Source organism: Pelmatolapia mariae, linkage group LG20, assembly GCF_036321145.2.
Source record: "Pelmatolapia mariae isolate MD_Pm_ZW linkage group LG20, Pm_UMD_F_2, whole genome shotgun sequence".
NCBI classification, from domain to species: Eukaryota; Metazoa; Chordata; class Actinopteri; order Cichliformes; family Cichlidae; genus Pelmatolapia; species Pelmatolapia mariae.
The window spans coordinates 14,889,254-14,910,373 of NC_086244.1; the positions used below are offsets into that span (position 1 = coordinate 14,889,254).

Consider the following 21,120-nt stretch of genomic DNA (forward strand, 5'->3'; position numbering starts at 1 on the left):
AAATTAATACCGAGCGGAACTGAGTGCAGCATATTGGTCCCAACAATCCCAGTTTCTCATGGGACCCCTTGGGAAAATTAATTGCCCACCACTCGTGTTCTGTTAAGTGAGGAGTGAGTGATTTCAGACACAGTTGATATTGGTGGGAGCAAGGCAGGGGCACATGCCCACTTAAAAACAAACAAACCTTAACAAATTAAACCATATATGAAAAACAAATCAGCTGCATCTGGTAAGTTACTTGTACCGAGAACTGGAATACTGTCCTGTGGCCCAGTTTCTGAAGGAAGGGGGTCATACTCTGCTTCAGTACATGTCACATTACATGTTGGCATTCACGGTTCCCTCAACTAACTGTAGATCCTCAGTGCCAACATTACTCATGCAGCCCCAAACAATGACATCCCACCACCATGCTTGACTGTAGGCAAGACACACTCGTCTTTGTACTCCTCACCTGGTTGCCACCACACACCCTGACACCATCTGAACCAAATCAGTTTATCTTGGTCTCATCAGGCCACAGGTAATCCATGTCCTTAGTCTGCTTGTCTTCAGCAAACTGTTTGCAGGCTTTCTTGTGCATTATCTTTAGAAGACACTTCCTTCATGGACGACAGCCATGTGATGCAGTGTGCGGCATATGGTCTGAGCGCTGACAGGCTGACCCTCCACGCCTTCAACCTCGGCAGTAATGCTGGCAGCACTCATACACCTATCTTACAAAAGACAACCTCTGGATATGACACTGAGCATGTGCACTCAACTTCTTTGGTCGACCATGGTGAGGTTTGTTCTGAGTGGAACCTGTCCTGTTAAACTGTATGGTTTTGGCCACCGTGCTGCAGCTCAGTTTCAGGGTTTTGGCAATATTCTCATAGCCTAGGTCATCTTTATGTAGAGTAACAATCCTTTTTTCAGATCCTCAGAGAATTATTTGCCATGATGTGCCGTGTTAGACTTCACATGACACCAGAAGTGAAAATGGCTAATTGGGCACAATTAGCCATTTTCACTTAGGGGTGTACTCACTTTTGTACAGTGTTATACAAGCTGTACACTGACTACTTTACATTGTATCAAAGTGTCATATTTTCAATGTTTCGTTATGAAAAGATATAACAAAAATGTGAGGGGTGTACTTGTACTCACTTTTGTGAGATACTGTATGTACTTCACTCAGACCCATCACCACCAGGTGTCGCCCTTGTTCTCTTAACAAATGGGTTTGTGGGTTTTTTTTTTTAAAGCTGACTATTGTTTGTACTCAGTAGCGGTTTTAGATACGGGCGACACGGGCGGTTGCCCGGGGTGGCATCGTGGTGGGGGGCGGCATCACGGGCATCGGCAAAAAAAAAAAAAAAAAAAATGCTGCCCCGACATCATGCCAGCGCATTTTGGAGATGGCATAGGCACCGATCGGTTTTCTATCGCCCATTTGCTGGGAGTAAGGGCGCCCTCCGTTTGCAGGGTGCGCCTGCTACTTGCAGCACAGGGAGGAGAGGGCGGGGTGGCGGGGGATTCTTTGGCTGGCTGGAGCAGCGTCTAATAACCAACTCGCAAAATAAAACAAAATAAAAACAAACCAACAACACGAAAACACCAGACACTATGATCCAAACTTATAATTTGCACCGATGTTTTTCTATACACGAAAAGTGAGCGAGAGAGCCCTCGGTGCGCCTGCTCGCTGCTGAAGTCAAAGTAAACTTTATTGTCATCTCCGCTACATAAAGTCCGGTACATAGAGAGACGAACGACGAGGCTCCAGTTAAAACAGTGCAAGTAAACGAACAATAAATAGTTAAGAGTAAAAACATTAATATACACTTTAGGACCAGGGGTAAAGGGATCAATAATAATTTAAAATGTATATTTTATATTTTGTTGATTTAAAGTCTCACACACAACCCGTTTTTAAAGTTTAAAAAAAGAGAAAGAAGAGGAGTGTAGCGACTTCCACAGTCGCTAGAGGCCGGGGATGGAGCCTATTTGCCTGACGCGCTGTCAACTTTACGCAATAATGCGAGAGGTGGAATTGCTTGCTTGTTTATTAAAGTGCTTGAAAAGTTTACAGAGCAATGTGAGCAAAACTCTTAAAACATCACAGCTCTAATGCAACAAGGGGAAACTCGTTGGCTGCGGTCAACAAAAACTACAGCTACCCAGCCCTCCTCTCTGTCAAAATCAAACCAGTGAAAGACAGATTGACAACGCCCTCTTAATGTCGCCGCTAGCACCCACGTGACTCCCGTTACACATCACCATAGCAACCAAACAAATGAAAACCCAGTTATCATTAAAATTCAATACATTTAATTATGGCTCCTAGAAGGAGAAACGAGCAAAAGATACAGGTAAGCAGATGTGTCATTGGATAATGGCAGGTCATGTATCCTAAAACATTAAGAATCAGAATACTTTCTTAATCCCTGTGGGTCACAGTTCCTGCAAGAAAAAATGGTAAAAAATAGTAACAGTAACAGACTAAACTCCAAACAATATATACAATAATATAATATTGGGAGGGAGTGTTCGCCCAGGGCGCCAAACAGGCTAGGACCGCCACTGTTTGTACTTAGCCTTGTAGTTTATATAAAAGGGTAAGTTATGCATTCATTATCAAGTAATAGTAAAGTTATGATTATGTTTGTTTAAGAAATAATTCATTGCCTAAAATTACTTTTTGACAAATTATATTTATACCTAATATCCAGGTGGTCCCAGAAAATTAAGTCTGTGGCCTAGCTTGAAGCTTCCTCATTATCAGTAAACTGTTTCTGAGATGCACTTTCATCAGTAACTCAGAGCCACTGCCTATTGTTGTTATTTCAATATTAGCAGGAAGCAGTATCTGCTCTCTATGACTTGGCGCGGCCATTGAGCAACACTATCTTTACCACATATGTTTCTGAAATTGTCAAACTAACCTACTGTGTTAAAAGAAATGTTGAAAGAAATGGCAAACACCTAAGAAATTGTAGAGTGAACATTCCAGTTGGCTGAGGCTAATCCGGACAGAAGGTTTACTAACTTAGAAGCATATTCAATTTTCTCGCTATGCATAATATCAGGATCGATTTGGTTTCATCAGCTGTTTATGCAACATTTTTTATTAGGTAAAAAAAGTATAATTTCAACCATTGCTTTCTGACAAATATAACAAAGACTTTAAAGTGTTGGCTAATAATGGTCTATTATTTTATAGCTAGCTGATGATAGTGATGTTTGATTAACTTTTGCAAATATTCTTTTTTCTAGTTCAGGCACTCCTTCTGACAGTTTTAGCAAAATATTAATACACAGTTACATGTCCATTGCAAAATAAAGTAGTACGGTTAACAGTACCTTTTCACTGATGGTAGTAGTAATGTTATCATAAATGAATGTGTTCATGAGCAAGAGTACAGGTAGAAGGCAGTTTATTGCACAGAAACAAGAAAAAAACATGAACAGTGAGAAAATTAATGCCAAATGATAATGTATATATTGATGACTTTTTTTCTACAATACTACAGTCATTGCCATTCAGAGGAGAAACTGAATGTTTGTTTAAATTGACAAACATCTGCAAATTACAAACGGCCACGTGTCACCTTTGTCCTCTGAATAATAACTTTTATTTGTGTTTAGCCTATTTATTCTGTATGCTATTGGTACATTTATTGTTTAGTAAAACAAGCTATCATTAGAATACCAGATGCCCATGCATTTTTAGAAGGCGGCTTTGGCCTGAAAGATCCATTTAGGGACTAGAGAGGAATTCACTGAGCTACAGAAAAAGCACTGAGGTAGATGTGATATGGAAGGGATAACAGTCAGATCTGATGAAATTTGAATTATCAGGCTACAAACGTAAAAAGCTACAACTTTTCATATGATTACACAGTGGAAAGTAGAAGTTTGAAGCTTCTATTTTTTCAGTTTGTTTTCACTTCCCCAATGCTCATTTCATCAAACTCTCGAGAACACACTAATGAGCCAGTAATGGAATAAGTAGAAGCATATTATAGCTTTAACATGTGTTAAGGCTATGTGAGTGTTTTGTATAATTTATTTTTCACTGCATTTCCTGTTTGAAGTCTTTTGTGTTGTCCAAACATCAGTCACAGAAAAAAAATAGGTAAATAAAATCAAACGTGTATTCAATTTATTCATAAACATTTAATCTGTATGTTGCTTAGGAACCACTTTAATTTCACAGCAAGCTCTCCTCAACATGTTTCTAAATCTTTTAAAATTAGTCTTTATAACTGACTGCACTATTTCATATACATAAATAAGAGCTAGAGGTTGTACCACCAACTTTGGCAGTCTTATGAAAAATTATACATTGTTTACTAATGTCCTTTCAGTTTGGCTAAATATTCAAGATGAAACAAAATGGCAAATCATGATATCTAGGTTTAATGTAAAATTAGTTCACATGCCATCAAAAAATTGCACTTCACACCCCTGAATCAGCAGTAGCTAGAATAAACAGCACTGTGAATGTGGTTTTGAGTTTAAAAAGCTTTCTTCATGAAATTTATCAAAGAGCTCCCTGACTTGTTTAGTATCCTTGGAGTTGTTATTGAATACATGGTAACGATTGTTACAAGATTCCACAATGTACTTGAGATAACTCCTGTTGCCGATAAACTGATCCACTGTGCCTTTTAAATCATCTCCATGTGTAAATAGGACAATTGTGTTTTTCCTGATTTTCCAGCCAAGCTTGTCTTCCAGTTTCTCTAATATTCCTATTTCACCATCTGTGAACCTGCCCAACTGTATCACAAGTAACACTACACACTGCCCTTCCTGACAGTACCTCTTACACTCCTCTACTTGTGCCTCCTCTATAGGTTTATCTTCATAAAAGAAGTCTGGGGTGTCGACCAGTCTAACTTTTGTTCCATATATCTCGATTATTTTGTCCTTACACTTGGTGGTGATTGGTATGGAGCTTGGCTTGGCTTCAAAACCCTGGCCTTTGTCCTTGTGGTGCTTCCCAGCAGCCAGGATGGTGTTTGCAGTCGCACTCTTCCCAGTCCCAGTTTGTCCCAGCAGAATGATGTTAAATATGATATCTTCCTTTGCATCACTGCCCCTCTCAGCTGAAAGTAAATGCTAGATTATTTCATCAATAGTTTCCAATAGTGTTGGTTTTCAACCTCTGGGTGCCAATATGTCAGCTTTAAATAAAATGCAGAAAATTTTAGATCTCCAAGCTTTGTTATGTTTAAGTTGTCTAACTTATGACCACTTTAAAATTAGATTTTTTTTTAACTGTATTTTCTAAAACAATATATATCAAATATTAGTTTATTTAAATGATCTCACTTTCACAATTAGATGTAGTTTTCTGAAGCACACCCTTGTTTCTTCCAGGTCCTTTTCCTCTTGGTGGGTCAGTCTGCTCTGAGATGGATGTACTGTGATTCCTGGCTCCTGATTGATTGGTATTTTATCATGAAAGCAAGTTTATCTTGTCTAAACATATCACATATGATGAAAAAATTGCACTTATTTACACAGGGTGATCACAAGTTCTCAAAAAGACATAAAATGTCTTATAAAAGTAATAAATTACTCAATATATTATTATTCAATTTAAATGTAATTAAAATGTTTTTAGTCATGTTGTGCAAAATATTATTTAAATGGTCTCTTCTTTCTTTCATTTTGAGATTATATGTTTCATGGATTTCTGAGGCATACCCTTTTCTTGCACAGTTGCTTCTTCTGCAGGTAGGACAGTCTGTTCTGAGCTGGATGTACTTTGATTACTGACTCCTGGAGAAAAGTGGATACTTTTATCTTATTGTAACATTATGTTCAGAAACCTCAACATACTCGTTATTCATAAACAGACATGTTTGGTGATGTAAGTTAATTAAGTATGAGAAGGTTTTTACATCATGAGCTATGGATAATAAAATAAAGACAACTAGCTGTACTTAACTACACATTTACTAACAAACATTAATATGAGAATTTTTTGTCACTGAGAATTATAGATAACACAACAGATATAGTTTATGGTGAAAAAAATAGTAGTGTTACACAAAATAAAGAGCAAACTACACACTTGCTATTATTTTGAGATTAAATATATTGTTTTTGTTTTAAGCATACCCTTTTCTTGCACAAGTGCTTTTTCTGCTGGTTTGGTAGTCTGCTCTGAGCTGGGTGTATTTTCATTATTTGCTCCTGAGGAAAAAGCGGATAATACATACTTCTATCACAGTACAACAATATGTTCAGAATCTCAGCACATTTGTTATTTCTAAGCAGGTTTGGTAACATTAGCTAAACATACACATAAGGTTTTCACACTGTCATTTTATAAAAAAAAAAAAGAAGATATTTTATACATATGATTAAAAACATTTAAATGGCTTACACAGCAAGTGTTAAAAATGTAACAAAAGTATTAAATTGTCTGGAATTTGTTTACATTGGTCACAAACGTGTTAGTCATGTACAGATATTTAAATTGTCTCATTTTCTGTCATTTTGAGATAAAAATTTTTGTGGATTTCTGAAGCATACCCCTTTCTTGTACAGCTGCTTCTTCTGCAGTTGGGACAGTCTGTTCTGAGTTAGATGTACTTTGAGTACTGACTCCTGAAGAAAAGTGGATAATGCATACTTTTGTCTTATTACAACAATATGCTCAGAAACCTCCGCATACCCATTATTCATAAACAGATAAGTTTGTTAATGTAAGTTAATTATAAATATTAGAAGGTTTTTACATCATAAAAAATAGAGATGACTAGCTGTCCTTAAGTGGCTTATATAGGATAACTGTAGTTTCTTCAATACTTAAAAAAATCTGGACTACACATTTACTAAAAAACATAAATATAACAAGGTTTTGTCATTGGGAATTGTATATAATACAACAGATATACAACCCAAATTCCAGAACCGTTGGGACTTTCTTTAAATTTGAACAAAATGAAAACTAAGATACTTTCAAATTACATGAGCTAGTATGATGAACAAAGTCTCTTTTTAAAACTTGTTTTATTAGTTTTAATCTTTTAACTTTATGCATCAAGCAAAAATGAAATTATATGGAACAGTCTTTGACTTGAAGAATTTGTTTAACATTTAAACCTATTTTCTGAATATTCCAGCATATAAAATAAAAAATATGAACATATATCGGAATATAAAGATAAAGAAGGTAGATATATATTGGTAACGGTTAAGATTGAAGGTACTATGATTACTCTCTTAAATGTGTATATTCCCCCAGGCAGTGACTGGTCCTCATATGGGCAGATTTTTAAACTAGTAACAACAAGGAGTCAGAGAATTTTCATCTGCGGTGGTGACTTTAATGTCACATTAAGTGCCAAACTAGACTCTTCAAACGGAAAAGGTGATCAGAGGAATATTGGAAGAAGAATGGTGCATTTTATGGACGATTTTGGACTGCTAGATGTGTGGAGAGATTTTCATCCAAATGATAGAAAGTACACCCACTTCTCAATTCCACACAATGTATATTCTAGGCTAGATTATATTTTTATGTTTAAGAATGATCTATTTAGAATTACAAGCTGTGAAATAGGCCCATGTACCATCTCAGACCATAACCTGGTTTATCATGATATCTGCCTGAATAGCAAAAATAGATCAACGTTATGGAGGTTGAATACAAACATTTTAAATTATCCAAATATTAAAGAGAGTTTGATAAAAGAAATAGAAATCTACTTAGAGGATAACGAAAATGAGGAGGTATCACCGGGAATATTATGGGATGCATTGAAGGCAGTGATTAGAGGGAGAATAATTAGTATATCCTCTTACCTGAAAAAATCAAGGTGGGAAAACCGTTGTCAATTAGAAGACAAATTGTTAGAGCTACAACATCTACATTCTGTGACGCTGAATGATGATATTAAATCTGATATAATAAAACTTAAAAAAGAAATAGATGATCTAAACATGATGGACATACAGAAAAAAACTTTTTTTTTATTAAACAACAGCACTGTGAGGTAGGGAGGAAATCATTAAGACTTAAGCTTAGGAAGCAACAAGCAGAAAGGACTATACATAGAATAAAGAACCCTTTTAACGGACAAATAGAAACTGAACTTGGGAAAATTAAACAATGCTTTCAGAATTACTATAGAAGACTTTACTCCCAACCCTTTCTAGATAACAATTCTGATGTTAATACCTTCCTGTCAGAACTAAACTTGCAAGCAGTGACAGAGGAATAAAATAAAATGCTATTATCCACAATAACCAAAGAAGAAATTTATTTGGCAATTAAAAGACTAAAGGGAGGGAAAATGGCACGGCCAGATGGGTTTGGCCCAAAATGGTATAAAATAATGCAGGATTATTTGACTCCCACCATGTTAAAAACATTTAATTGGGTAATGGAAAAGAAAACTATCCCTTCTTCATGGAGGGAAGCAATAATCTCCATTATACGAAAAGAAGGAAAGGATAAACTAGAATGTAGTAACTATCACCCAATTACTGTACTGAATATTGATTATAAGTTGTTCACATCCATCATCTCTAAGAGACTAGAAACAATATTACCTGGGTTAATACATAAGGATCAAACGGGTTTCATCAAACAGAGACAGGCCGAGGACAACATCAGAAAGGTTTTGCACATAATGAGGCAGGCTGATAAACAAAAATTAGAGACCTTAGTGTTAAGTTTAGATGCTGAGAAGGCATTCGATTCAGTGAGGTGGTCCTTTTTATATAAAGTGCTTGGAAGTTTCGTTTTGATAAATCCATAATTGATATTATTTCAGGGCTATACAACAAATCAACAGCTAAAATCAAAATCAATGGAGACCTCACCGAACCATTTATATTGGAGCGCGGGACACGACAGGGCTGCTGCATTTCACCACTGCTTTTTGCCGTGTTTACAGACCCATTAAGTCAGTGGATGAGGCAGAGACAGGATATAACTGGAGTAAGAGCGGCAGGAGGGGAACAGAAATTAGCACTATTTGCTGACAACCTACTATTAACGGTATCCTATCCCACACAGGCACTCCCCAAAATCATGGAAATGCTATCAGAGTATGGCTCTTTTTCGAGATACAAGGTTAATGTAAACAAAATGCAGGTATTAACTTTAAACTATGAACCACCAGTCGAAATTAAGAATCGCTATACATGGAAATGGGATGCAGATAGCATTAGGTACCTAGGGGTGATAATACATCGTGGCTTCACCAAAATGTTCAATGCCAACTATGCCCCACTAAATGAATCTATAAAATCAGATATACAAAGATGGAATACCATTCAGTTTCTGGACCTACACTCCAGGATTGAATCAATTAGAATAAATATTCTTCCCTGACTGCTGTATTTGTTTCAGTCTTTACCGATTGCCATACCACAAAGATTGTCTAGATTACACCGAGGGATGGAAAGATGTTGAAATGGGAAATGGTAAATGGCCTGTATTTGTATAGCGCTTTACTTAGTCCCTATGGACCCCAAAGCGCTTTACACTACATTCAGTCATCCACCCATTCACACACACATTCACACGCTGGTGATGGCAAGCTACATTGTAGCCACAGCTGCCCTGGGGCGCACTGACAGAGGCGAGGCTGCCGGACACTGGCGCCACCGGGCCCTCTGACCACCACCAGTAGGCAACGGGTGAAGGAACAATCGTTAAAGGAATACCAGTTACAGCTTTAGTATCAGACATAAAACTACAGAATAAAATACACACGACAGACGAACCCATACTACAAATAATGATATCTGCTTGGAAAGAAGTAATAAGAATTTGTGGTTTGGAAAATGCCTCTAACGTCTTAAGATGGTGCGCATTTGATTCAGATTTTACCCCGAATCAGTACGATAATAGACTCAAGAACTGGATTTCAAAAGGCCTAACTAATTACTATTCATTTGTCCACAAGGGGGCATTCCAAAGCTTTGAATTCTTAAGGAGTAAACATGATTTAGGCTCAGACGACTTTTTTATTTTAGTCAAAACTTAAAAGTGAACCTAAATGATTTACAATTTGTAGAAACATTTTCATCCATCCATCCATCCATCTTCATCTGCTTTATCCGGGGCCGGGTCGCGGGGGCAGCAGCCTAAGCAGAGAAGCCCAGACCTCCCTCTCCCCAGCCACCTCCTCCAGCTTATCCGGGGGAACACCAAGGTGTTCCCAGGCCAGCCGAGAGATATAATCTCTCCAGCGTGTCCTGGGTCTGTCCCGGGGCCTCCTCCCGGTGGGACATGCCCGGAACACCTCACCCAGGAGGCATCCTTGTCAGATGCCCGAACCATCTCAACTGACTCCTTTCGATGTGGAGGAGCAGCGGCTCTACTCTGAGCCCCTCCCGGATGGCCGAACTTCTCACCCTATCTCTAAGGGAGAGGCCAGCCACCCTTCGGAGGAAGCTCATTTCTGCCGCTTGTATCCGCGATCTCGTTCTTTCGGTCACTACCCACAGCTCGTGGCCATAGGTGAGGGTAGGGACGTAGATCGACCGGTAAATTGAGAGCTTCGCTTTTACACTCAGCTCCCTCTTCACCACGACGGACCGGTGCAGCCGCAGCACCAATCCGTCTGTCGATCTCCGGCTCCCTTCTCCCATCACTCGCGAACAAGACCCCGAGATACTTGAACTCTTCCACTTGGGGCAGGAACTCATCCCCGACCCGGAGTGGGCACTCCACCCTTTTCCGGCTGAGAACCATGGCCTCAGATTTGGAGGTGCTGATCCTCATTCCTGCTGCTTCACACTCGGCTGTGAACCGTTCCAGTGCGAGCTGGAGGCCTTCACCCGATGAAGCCAACAGAACCACATCATCCGCAAAAAGCAGAGATGAGATTCTGAGGCCACTGAAGTGAAAGCCCTCCGCCACTTGGCTGCGCCTAGAAATCCTGTCCATAAAAATTATGAACAGAACCGGTGACAAAGGGCAGCCCTGGCGGAGCCCATCACCCACCGGGAACGAGTCCGACTTATTACTGGCAATGCGAACCAAGCTCTTGCAACGGTTGTACAGGGATCGAATGGCCCGTAGCAATGGGCCAGACACCCCATACTCCCGCAACACCTCCCACTGGACACCCCGAGGGACATGGTCGAATGCCTTCTCCAAGTCCACAAAACACATGTAGACTGGTTGGGCAAACTCCCATGCACCCTCAAGTATCCTCGAGAGGCTAAAGAGCTGGTCCAGTGTTCCGCGACCAGGACGAAAACCGCATTGTTCCTCCTGTATCCGAGGTTCGACTAGCGGACGAACTCTCCTTTCCAGCACCCTGGCATAGACTTTCCCAGGGAGGCTGAGGAGTGTGATTCCCCTGTAATTGGAACACACCCTCCGGTCTCCCTTCTTAAAGATGGGGACCACCACCCCGGTCTGCCAGTCCAGGGGTACTGCCCCTGATCTCCACACAACATTGCAGAGGCGTGTCAACCAAGACAGCCCTACAACGTCCAGAGCCTTCAGGAACTCGGGGCGGACCTCATCAACACCAGGGGCTCTGCCACCAAGGAGTTGTTTAACTGCCTCAGTGACCTCGCCCCCGGAAATTGGCGGGTCATTCCCCTCATCCCCAGACTCTGCTTCCTCCTCGGAAGACGTGTCAGTGGGATTAAGGAGGTCCTCGAAGTATTCCTTCCACCGCCTGACAATTTTCTCAGTCGACGTCAGCAGCGCTCCGCCAGCACTATACACAGTGTAGGTAGAGCACCGCTTTCCCCTCCTGAGACGCCTGACGGTTTGCCAGAATCTCTTCGAGGCAGTCCGAAACATTTTCATCATTAACTAAATCCGGAGCGCAAAGCAAAATTATTTCCAAACTATATAACAGCATCCTGCAGTGTGAAAACGACAGAACTGTCTATATTAAAGCGATGTGGGAAAAAGAAGGTAATCTGACAATTACAGAGGAGCGTTGGGGCCACGCATGCCAGATACAGTGGGCTACCACTGGGTTTAATGTTTGGCGTGAATTTTGTTGGAAAAGCATTATGAGATTTTTCATCACCCCTGCTCAACAAAGATATCGGGGAACTGGTGACACTTGTTGGAGATGTGAGGGAGATGGAGCTAACCATTTCCATATCTTTTGGGATTGCAAAGTTATTCGCCAGTTCTGGTCTCTAATCCATGAACATCTACAAAATGTTTTTTCATTTGTTTTTCCTTTAACCTTTGAGACCATATTTTTGTGTAACACACCAGTGGATAAATTGAATTCTAATGATAGAAGACTTTTGTCTTTGAGGAGGAGATGCCTGAACCACCAACGATGGAAGATTGGATACATTCTGTACAAGAGATCTACACGATCTACACGATGGAAAAATTGTGAGGTGTTATTTTTTAAGAACCATGCTTTTTTATGTTGATGCTCTAAATTAAATACCCATGTCAATAATATGATGCTTACTTGCTTGCCCTGCTAACCCTTTACCCAAGTTCTTTTTTTCCTATCTATATTTTTTTCTCTCCTTTTCTTTCTTTTTCTTTTTTCTTTTCAATTAGATGTTTAAAAATATGAAAGCAAAAGTAATGCCATACTACTGTTATATTAAATTGCTTTCTCAATAAAAGAGATAATGTTAAAAAAAATAAAATAAAAATAATGTTTTGTGTTTACACTCACTCTTTTGAAAAGATGCAAGTAAAACACAGCAGAAAATAAATGAAATCAAAGATTCAGCAGCACTAAGTCCTGTCGCTTTTAAATCTATTTTCATCTGTTTAGCAGGAGTGGAGTGGAAGTTTGCCCAGTGTCACAGCGGTCATGTCAATGGGGGGATCTGGCGGTTTCTCTGTGAATTTCACATTCCCGTGGCAGCGTGCTAGGTGCTTGCTCAGATTTGAAGTTTAATTTTTCGCGATAGAAAGAGTGCACAGCGGATACTAATGTTTTTGCCCCTTTTTACGGAATCAAACTTAAAGTAATGTCAGTACTTCCAAGCTTAAACACTGCATGGTCGCACTCTCTCCCGCACTCCATATTATCCATTGTTGATCTACACACGTCTGTTGCTGCCACGGAGAATGCACGCTCGTACGTCATTGTCATGAAACAGTCTCACAAACAAAAATCACGGTTTAGTAACGCATTGTGCTTACAGGAATGTAAGAGTATTCTAATTAATTTTTTGCAATAGTAATCCTTTACTTTACTCATTACTTGATAAACCTAATCGTATTACAGTAACATGTTACTTTAATGCATTACGGCTCATCTCTGTTCACAACAGAACATAAATAACATAAATGTTTAAACTGAGAAATTGTACACCTTTATCCACCAAATGAGGTAATTTCAAAAGCCTGCTACATGTTGGAACTAGGGCTGGGTATCGTCCCTGATTTCTAGAATCGATTCGTTTCCGATTCACAAGGTCCCGAATCGATTCGATCCACGATTCGATTCAATTCGATTCGATTCAATTCAGTTTGATTCGATTCAATTCGATTTGAATCTGGGAAATTTTGACAGTCAGAAATAATTCAGATCAGTATATTTACATATTTTTGTATCTATAAAAAGGAAGCTGACACACGCAAGACTTTATCAAAGGTGTGAGCGTCACAGCAGATGCCTTTGTGTCAAAGTAGCTGAAGATAAAACACAGAAAAACGTGAAGGTGATTTTCCTGGCCTGGGATTTTATAAAAATATTCTACAGTACATCAAAAACAAAAGAAAACCATTAATCAACATATGAACGTTACCTCTGACGTTACAGCGGTTTTATTAGAGACACGGCTAAGCGTTTTGCATTTTGCATAATTTTAAAAAGTTTAAATTTGTTCAGTATTGAACGGCAGAAATTAGGTTTTCTTTTCGGAAGTATGTAAAACGAAAAAAAAAAAACAGCGGCTGACAGCGCTGTAAACAACAGTAGACTTGTGCTTAACAAGCAAGCGAATAATGCAGAAAACAGATTTTTAGACGGGAAACTGTTCTTGAAGTACAGACAGAGAGAGAGAGAGAGAGAGAGAGAGAGAGAGAGAGAGAGAGAGAGAGAGAGAGAGAGAGAGAGAGAGAGAGAGAGAGAGAGAGAGAGAGCTCTGCATGAAGTGTGATTTTATCGTGGTGGAAGCAAAACAGTAAGAGTGAATTCATGATGATGTTTATGTGAAGCGTAGTTTGGATCTTCTTTTGCTGCTGGTTCGGTCAATATTGTTTGGAGAGAGATAAAACTAACAGCTTTAGAATCAGCGCAAAAAGGGCGTAAACACAAAGTGCGGACCCGCCGAAACATCAGAATCAGCGAGCTGTCGGCTTTCAGCCCCGACCGTGTCCGTGCCGTCAGGTGAGAAAGGCGACATCTCACTGATTCTGATGTTTCGGCGGGTCCGCACTTTGTGTTTACGCCCTTGTGCAAAATCCGTGTACCTGCTCTCCTTTACTGTCTTAGCTGTTTGGTGGTTGTTGAAATTTTGTGAGGTTTCACCTGAGATTCTGGCGTTTCGGGCAAAATAAATTTATATTAAAAAATCGATTCAGGATTTTAATGAATCGATATCACGTTATCCAAGCCAGAATCGATTTTAATCGATAAATCAATTATAAAAACCCACCCCTAGTTGGAACGGGGCAAAAAATGGCTGACAAGTCAAGGAAGTTCAAAAAGGTCTAAGGAGCTTGGACAGAAAAGTGTCTAGACTTCAAGTTTCTTGGGGACGTTTCACCTCTCATCCAATAAACTTCTTCAGTTCTGAAGTTCAAATAGATTAAACTGGGAAAATATCTAGCAAGAGATTTAGCTTAACTGATATCAGGTAGTATGTAAAATGATTACCTATAAAAGAGATGTCTTAGAGGGGCAAAGCCTCTCAGAAGTAAAGATGGGCAGAGGCGCTTCAGTCTGTGAAATAGTGCTTGTAAAGATGGATACTTCAAAAACAATGCTCCTCAACATCAAATTGTAAAGGCTTTGCAACTCTCACTCTCATGCAGTACATAATATAATCAAAAGATTCAGAGAAACTGGATGTCTCTAAGGGACAAGGCCAGAGACCTTTATTGGATGCCTGTGGTCTTCGGGCCCTAAAACAACACTACATCACTCATCGGCATGTGTGTCACTGACATTAGTAAATGGGGCCAGGAATACTTCCAGAAAACACTGTTGGTTAACAAAATCTGCCGTGCCATCTACACATGCCAACTTAAGCTCTATCACGCAAAAAGGAAGCCATATTCAAACTTATTCCAGAAACATTGCATGTCCTGTGGGTCAAGATTCATTCGAAATGGACTGTTTCAAAGTTTGCTTTGGTTAGACGAGTCAATTTGACATGCTTGTTGGTAATCACCAAGCATGTCCTGTGGGCTAAAGAGGAGGGAGACCTTCCAGCATGTTATTAGCATTGAGTTCAAAAGTCAGCAACTCTGATGTTGTGGGGGTGCGTAAGTTCATATGATATGGGCAGCTTGCGTGTTTTGGAAGGAACTAGGTATGCAAAAAGATATATAGGTTTTAGAGCAACATATGCTCCCCTCGAGATGACATCTATTTCAGAGAAACCCTTGTGTATTTTAGCAGGACAAATGCAATGCAGCTATTACAACAGCATGGCTTAGTCTGAGAAGAGTCCGGGTGTGGAATTGGCCTGCCTACAGTCCAGATCTTTCACCTCTAGAGAACATTTGTCGCATCACTAAATGAAAAAAAGAGATGACCAGAAACTCTTTAGCAGCTGGAAACCTACACTACCGGTCAAAGGTTTTAGAACACCCCAATTTTTCAATGTATTTTATTGAAAATTATGCAGTTTAATGTGTCATTGCACTCTGAAATGAAATCATAGTACAAATAAACAATTGGAGTTAAAAAAGAAATCAAGGAATCAATTTATAGACAAAATGTATTCTAAACCTTTGACCTGGATCCAGTAAAACAGCTCCAGATCATCACACTTTCTCCTCCATGTTTGACAGTTGATGCCATACAATGTGGAACCATCCTTTCTCCTACTCACAGCGTAAAAAGATCCTGTGTGATGAACCGAAGATTTCAAATTTTTATTCAGCAGTCCATAATACCGTGAATGGTGGTGTTTCATGGCCCAGGCAAGCCTCTTTGTCTTATTCTGACGTCTTAGCAATGGCTTTCTTGCTGCAGCTCGTCCTGTCAAACCTGCAGCTCTTCTCTTCATAGTTCAAACTGAGACTTGGTTACTATGACCACACAACTTCAACTGTGCTTTAAGTTGTTGTCCTGTGAGCTGCCTATCTCGCAAACTGTTAACTCTAATTCAGTTGTGGCTTTGGGTCTGCCAGACCTCTTCCTGTCAGAGTTTGCCCAGGTTTCTGAGAGCCTTTTGATGGTGAAGAGGAAACTGTACTCACTGACACCTTGACTTTCTACTTGAACTGCAATGAATTAATAACTGCAATAACTGGAAAAATTGGGGTGTTCTAAAACTTTTGACCAGTAGTGTATATCAGACAAAAATGGGACCCAATACCAAAACTCATAACCTTGATGCCCAGATGTCTTCAAACTTTTGAAAAGAAAAGAAGATGCTACACCATGGTACCCTGACCCAACTACTTTGAGGCCTGTGGCAAGTATCAAATTAGAAATTAACTAATTTTGTGCATAAAATTGTAAAACTTAACAGTTTAAACATTTATTATGTTACTTATGTTCTATTAAACAACTTCCCAACTTTTCTGGAATTTAGGTTATAGTTTATGGTGAAAAAATAAAACTGTTACCCAAAGTAAAGAGCAAAATGTCAGTCTCACTTCCTATTACTTTGAGGTTAAATATATTGTGGTTTTCTGAAGCATACCTTTGTCTTGTACATGTGCTTTGTCTGCCGGTGTGGTAGGCTGCTCTGAGCTGGGTGTATTTTGATTAGTTGCTCCTGAGGAAAAATGAATAATGCTTACTTTTGTCATAGTACAACAATATGTTCAGAAACCTCAGTGTACCCTCAGTGTATTCATTTGCAGAATGTTTGATACTATAAGTTAATTATAAATATGAGAAGGTTTTGTCGTCATGAACAGTAGATAATAAAATAGAGATTACTAGCTGGACTTAAATGGTTCACATAGGACGATTTGTAGGATCTTCAATACTTTAAAAATCTAAACTACACAGCCATCCATCATCCATGCACCCATTCTCTTCCGCTTATCCTTGTCAGGGTTGCGGAGGGGCTGGAGCCTATCCTGGATACCATAGGGTGAGAGGCGGGGGACACCCTGGACAGGTCGCCAGCCTGACGCAGGGCTAACATAGAGAGACAACCATTTGCACTCACATTCACTAAAAATATAAATATGAAAAGGTTTTGTCATTGGGAGTTGTAGATGACGCAACAGATATAGCTTATGCTGAAAAAATGCGGCAGGTGAGGCAGTCTGCTCTGAGCTGGTGTATTTTGATGAGTTGCTCCAGAGGAAAAGTGGGTAATATGTGGAAAAGTGGATAAAATTATGTCACAGTACAACAATATGTTGAGGGCCTCAGCTGACTTGGTATTAATCAGCAGACATATTTGGCAATGTTAGCTAAACATACACATAATGTTTGTAATAAAAATAAATATGAAAAAAATGAAACTTTGATATTGTGGTCTACAATACAATAGAAGTGTCGTACAAGAACGCATATAATTAAAACTGCTCTGAAAATGTCTTATGCAGAGTGAGCACTGGTTCTTGAAAAGCCACAAAAATAGCACTAAACTGTCTTTAACTCAGTTCCCAAACTCACATCTTGCCTTTCATACCTTTGTCTTGTCCAGGTGCCTCTGCTGGTGGGGCAGTCTGCTCTGAGATGGATGTGCTTTGATTCCTGGCTTCTGAGGAAAAATTCATAATGCATACTTTTATCATTACAACAGTTATTTCTAAGCAGGTTTGGTGATGTAAGTTATATATAAATATTAGAAGGTTTTGTCATCATCCACTATTGATAATACGGTAGAGATGACTAGCTTTGCTTAAATGGTTTATGCAAGGTAATTCCAGGTTCTTCAGAGTCTTACAAAATCTTTACAGGGTTACTGATAAAAGAGTGAATTCTTAAAGTGTGCATGTAATAAAAAAAAGACTTTTCTAGTAAAAGTACTTTTTAAAGCATCACATTATGAAACATATTTAAATAATGTTTTGAAATCTAACCACATTTTTTTTCTAATTCACTCTGAAAAAAAAAGTCTTTTATTATTATTATTATTATTGTTATTATTTATAGAATGGATTGATTAACTTTGTGAGTGTACTTTCACTTTATAATTTAATACAAACAAATCAGTTTTATAACATATATTGAATTTACAAACTCACCTTTGCTCCCAGGATTATAAGGTGGAACCTTTGTGTTTCTGGAAGAGTAATTGTGATCATTGTAATTACAAAGCAAATGACAAAACATAAAAAATATATTCACGTATAATCACAATTCCTCAAATAATTGCCCATGTCATTTCAGAGCATGTAGTGTGGACTAATGAAACGCCTAATCCCTAACCAGAACCATTTTACTGTTAAATGAAAAGAAAAAAATTAAAATGCAATGCAGAAAATCTGCCTGAAGTGTCATAGTATTGTGTCATTATATTATGTAAGCTGGAAACACCACCAAACCTCAGCAGTGCAAGAAATGGATGAGACTTGTTTAACATAACCTAAAGTATGTTTTATATTACATTATTTTAACATTATGGCATTTCAGCTAAATAAAAATGATTTCATTACTTCTTCCACCTTTGATGGATACCCTCATTAGAGGAAACAGAAACAGAAGCTAACTGTTAATACAATTAGACTTGTTATTCAAATGCAGTATATTACAGATAGGAAGAAAATGAAGTTTTTACCTTGTGTGTTTCAGATCATTTTTCCGCTGTTCCACAAGATCCTTACTGCAGCTGTTGTAATCAAACCGGAATGACTTGTGGCGTAAACACCATTGCTTACACTGAACAGTCATAGTTTCATCCACAATTTCCATCTGGATATAGAACATTTGTTTCACATTCTCTAGTAAACCATGGCTCTTTTTGTTTTCTAAGATTATAACTAAACTTTGTGTGACACTGGCTCCAAAGATATCTTTAAGTTTAAGTATTTGAGCCCGAACATTATCTTCTTGGTCGTTTTCTGCATCGATTGCCAGTATGAACAGATCAGGCCCAGGATCAGAAAGCGCCATGAAATCAATAATGAGCTTGTCTTGTTGATGACATTTTTCAAAAAAATCAGCAGTGCTGATGATTCTGTACAAGTCATTCTCTCTCTCAACAAAGTTGTTCACAATTGTCATTGCAGGGTTGGTCCCTCTGAGAATTATATTATCAATCTTTCTCACAAAATCAGCTTTCTCTCCAAACAGAGCGATGGTAAACTTGTCAGGACATTCTATAGAAAAAAAGAACAAATAAGTTACTCTTAAAACACTGCAAAAATGCAGGAACGGTTAAATCTGTTTGTGTTTTATGTTATTTTCAAATAAACACGTGATACTTGGTCCCAATACGGGTATCTCGAGGTCAGAAATTCACATATTATTATACCAGCAAATGATTCATAAATGTGATGAACTTTGACAAGTAATAAAACTAAATAGCTGTCACTTACGAGAAGGCTCAGGAGAATTCATCTTGGCAGCTGTTTAATGAGTGCTGTAGGTTTCAGCAGAGTCTCTGAACTTGCTTTGAAATAGGTCAGACTCATGCTGATATAGGCTGAGAATTAGCTCCACCCTCTGGGCGGAGTGCACACTAAAACTATGGAGTGCTGCTTCAATTTCATTCTCCAAACGCACTAGAGATGGGCAACAGCGACTCAATCCCTAAAGGTGTAAAAGATGCTTTAAATTAGATTTTCAACTAAATTTGGGTTTCTAACTAAACATGTTTTTTTCTTTCTGCAGGTGATCCTCTGAGGATAGTGATGATTGGGAAAACGGGTGTTGGGAAAAGTGCTGCTGCCAACACCATTGTGGGAAAAGAGCTTTTTGAGTCTGGAGTGAGTTCAGAGTCAGTGACGGCGACCTGTGCAAGAGAACGAGTTAAACATTGCAAGAGAGTGATCCATGTGGTCGATACTCCCGGCTTTCTGGATACATCTAAACATGCAGATGACATAAAGAAAGAAATTGCAAAATCCATTCAGATGAGCTCTCCAGGCCCTCATGTTTTCCTGCTGGTTCTTCAGATTGGCCGGTTTACCAAAGAAGAAAACTGTGTGCAAGCCCTGGGGCAACTCTTTGGACCTGAGGCATCAAACTACATGATGATTCTGTTTACTCATGGTGATCACCTGGCTCACAAGAAAACAACCATACATGAGTATTTGACAAGAAACAGCCATCCTAAACTCAAAGAGTTGCTGAATCGATGTGGTAATAGATACCATGTCTTCAACAACAAGAATAAGAAGAGAACTCAGGTGGTTGAGCTGATCAAGAAGATTGATGACATGGTGGCAGCAAATGGAGGATCACACTACACCAGGGGTGCCCAATCCCAGTCCTCGAGAGCTACTGTCCTGCAGCTTTTAGATGCATCCCTACTCCAACACAGCTGAATCAAATGGTTTGATTGCCTCTTCAGCATGCCATCAAGTTTGGCAAATGCCTGATAACAAGCCATTCATTTGATTCAGGTGTGTCGGAACAAGGATCCATCTAAAAGCTGCAGGACGGTAGCTCTCGAGGACTGGGATTGGGCACCCCTGCACTACACTGATGAAATGTTTGAGAAGGCACAGACGATTCTGCAGCAAGAAGATAAAGACACACCTGAAAAGCTTTTTAAGAACGCTCCCTTCATGTTGGAACTGCAGCGAAAAGTCTTCCTGTTTCAGAAAGTGTTGGCTAATGCAAAGGGCTGGACTGATGACTAGGACCATGCTAGCTATTCTTGTGAGTCGATAATATGTCTGTAAGGTGAACAAACAGCTCTTAACTCCTATCTTTAGTAATCACGGTGGCTTTTTTTGCACAGCAAAATTGAATAAGCTGTCAGATTTAAGGTGACATACTGTCTTATGCCTTTTATTCTGTGTATAATAGTGTTTGCACATCTGATATTTTTTCTTTCCTCTTGATGTCATTGTTGTTCCACACCATTGCATTTTGTTTTTTTCTTAAATTT

General features: G+C 39.1%; 1 protein-coding gene across 1 annotated transcript; it reads left to right on the top strand.

Moving 5' to 3' along the window:
- Positions 1-609: 609 nt before the first annotated feature.
- Positions 610-20,869, top strand: LOC134619195 (GTPase IMAP family member 7-like). The gene is made up of 3 exons (XM_063464967.1): positions 610-784; positions 19,896-20,466; positions 20,701-20,869. The coding sequence occupies exons 1-3, from the start codon at positions 610-612 to the stop codon at positions 20,867-20,869; spliced, it is 915 nt and encodes a 304-aa protein (XP_063321037.1).
- The last annotated feature ends 251 nt before the right edge of the window (positions 20,870-21,120 follow it).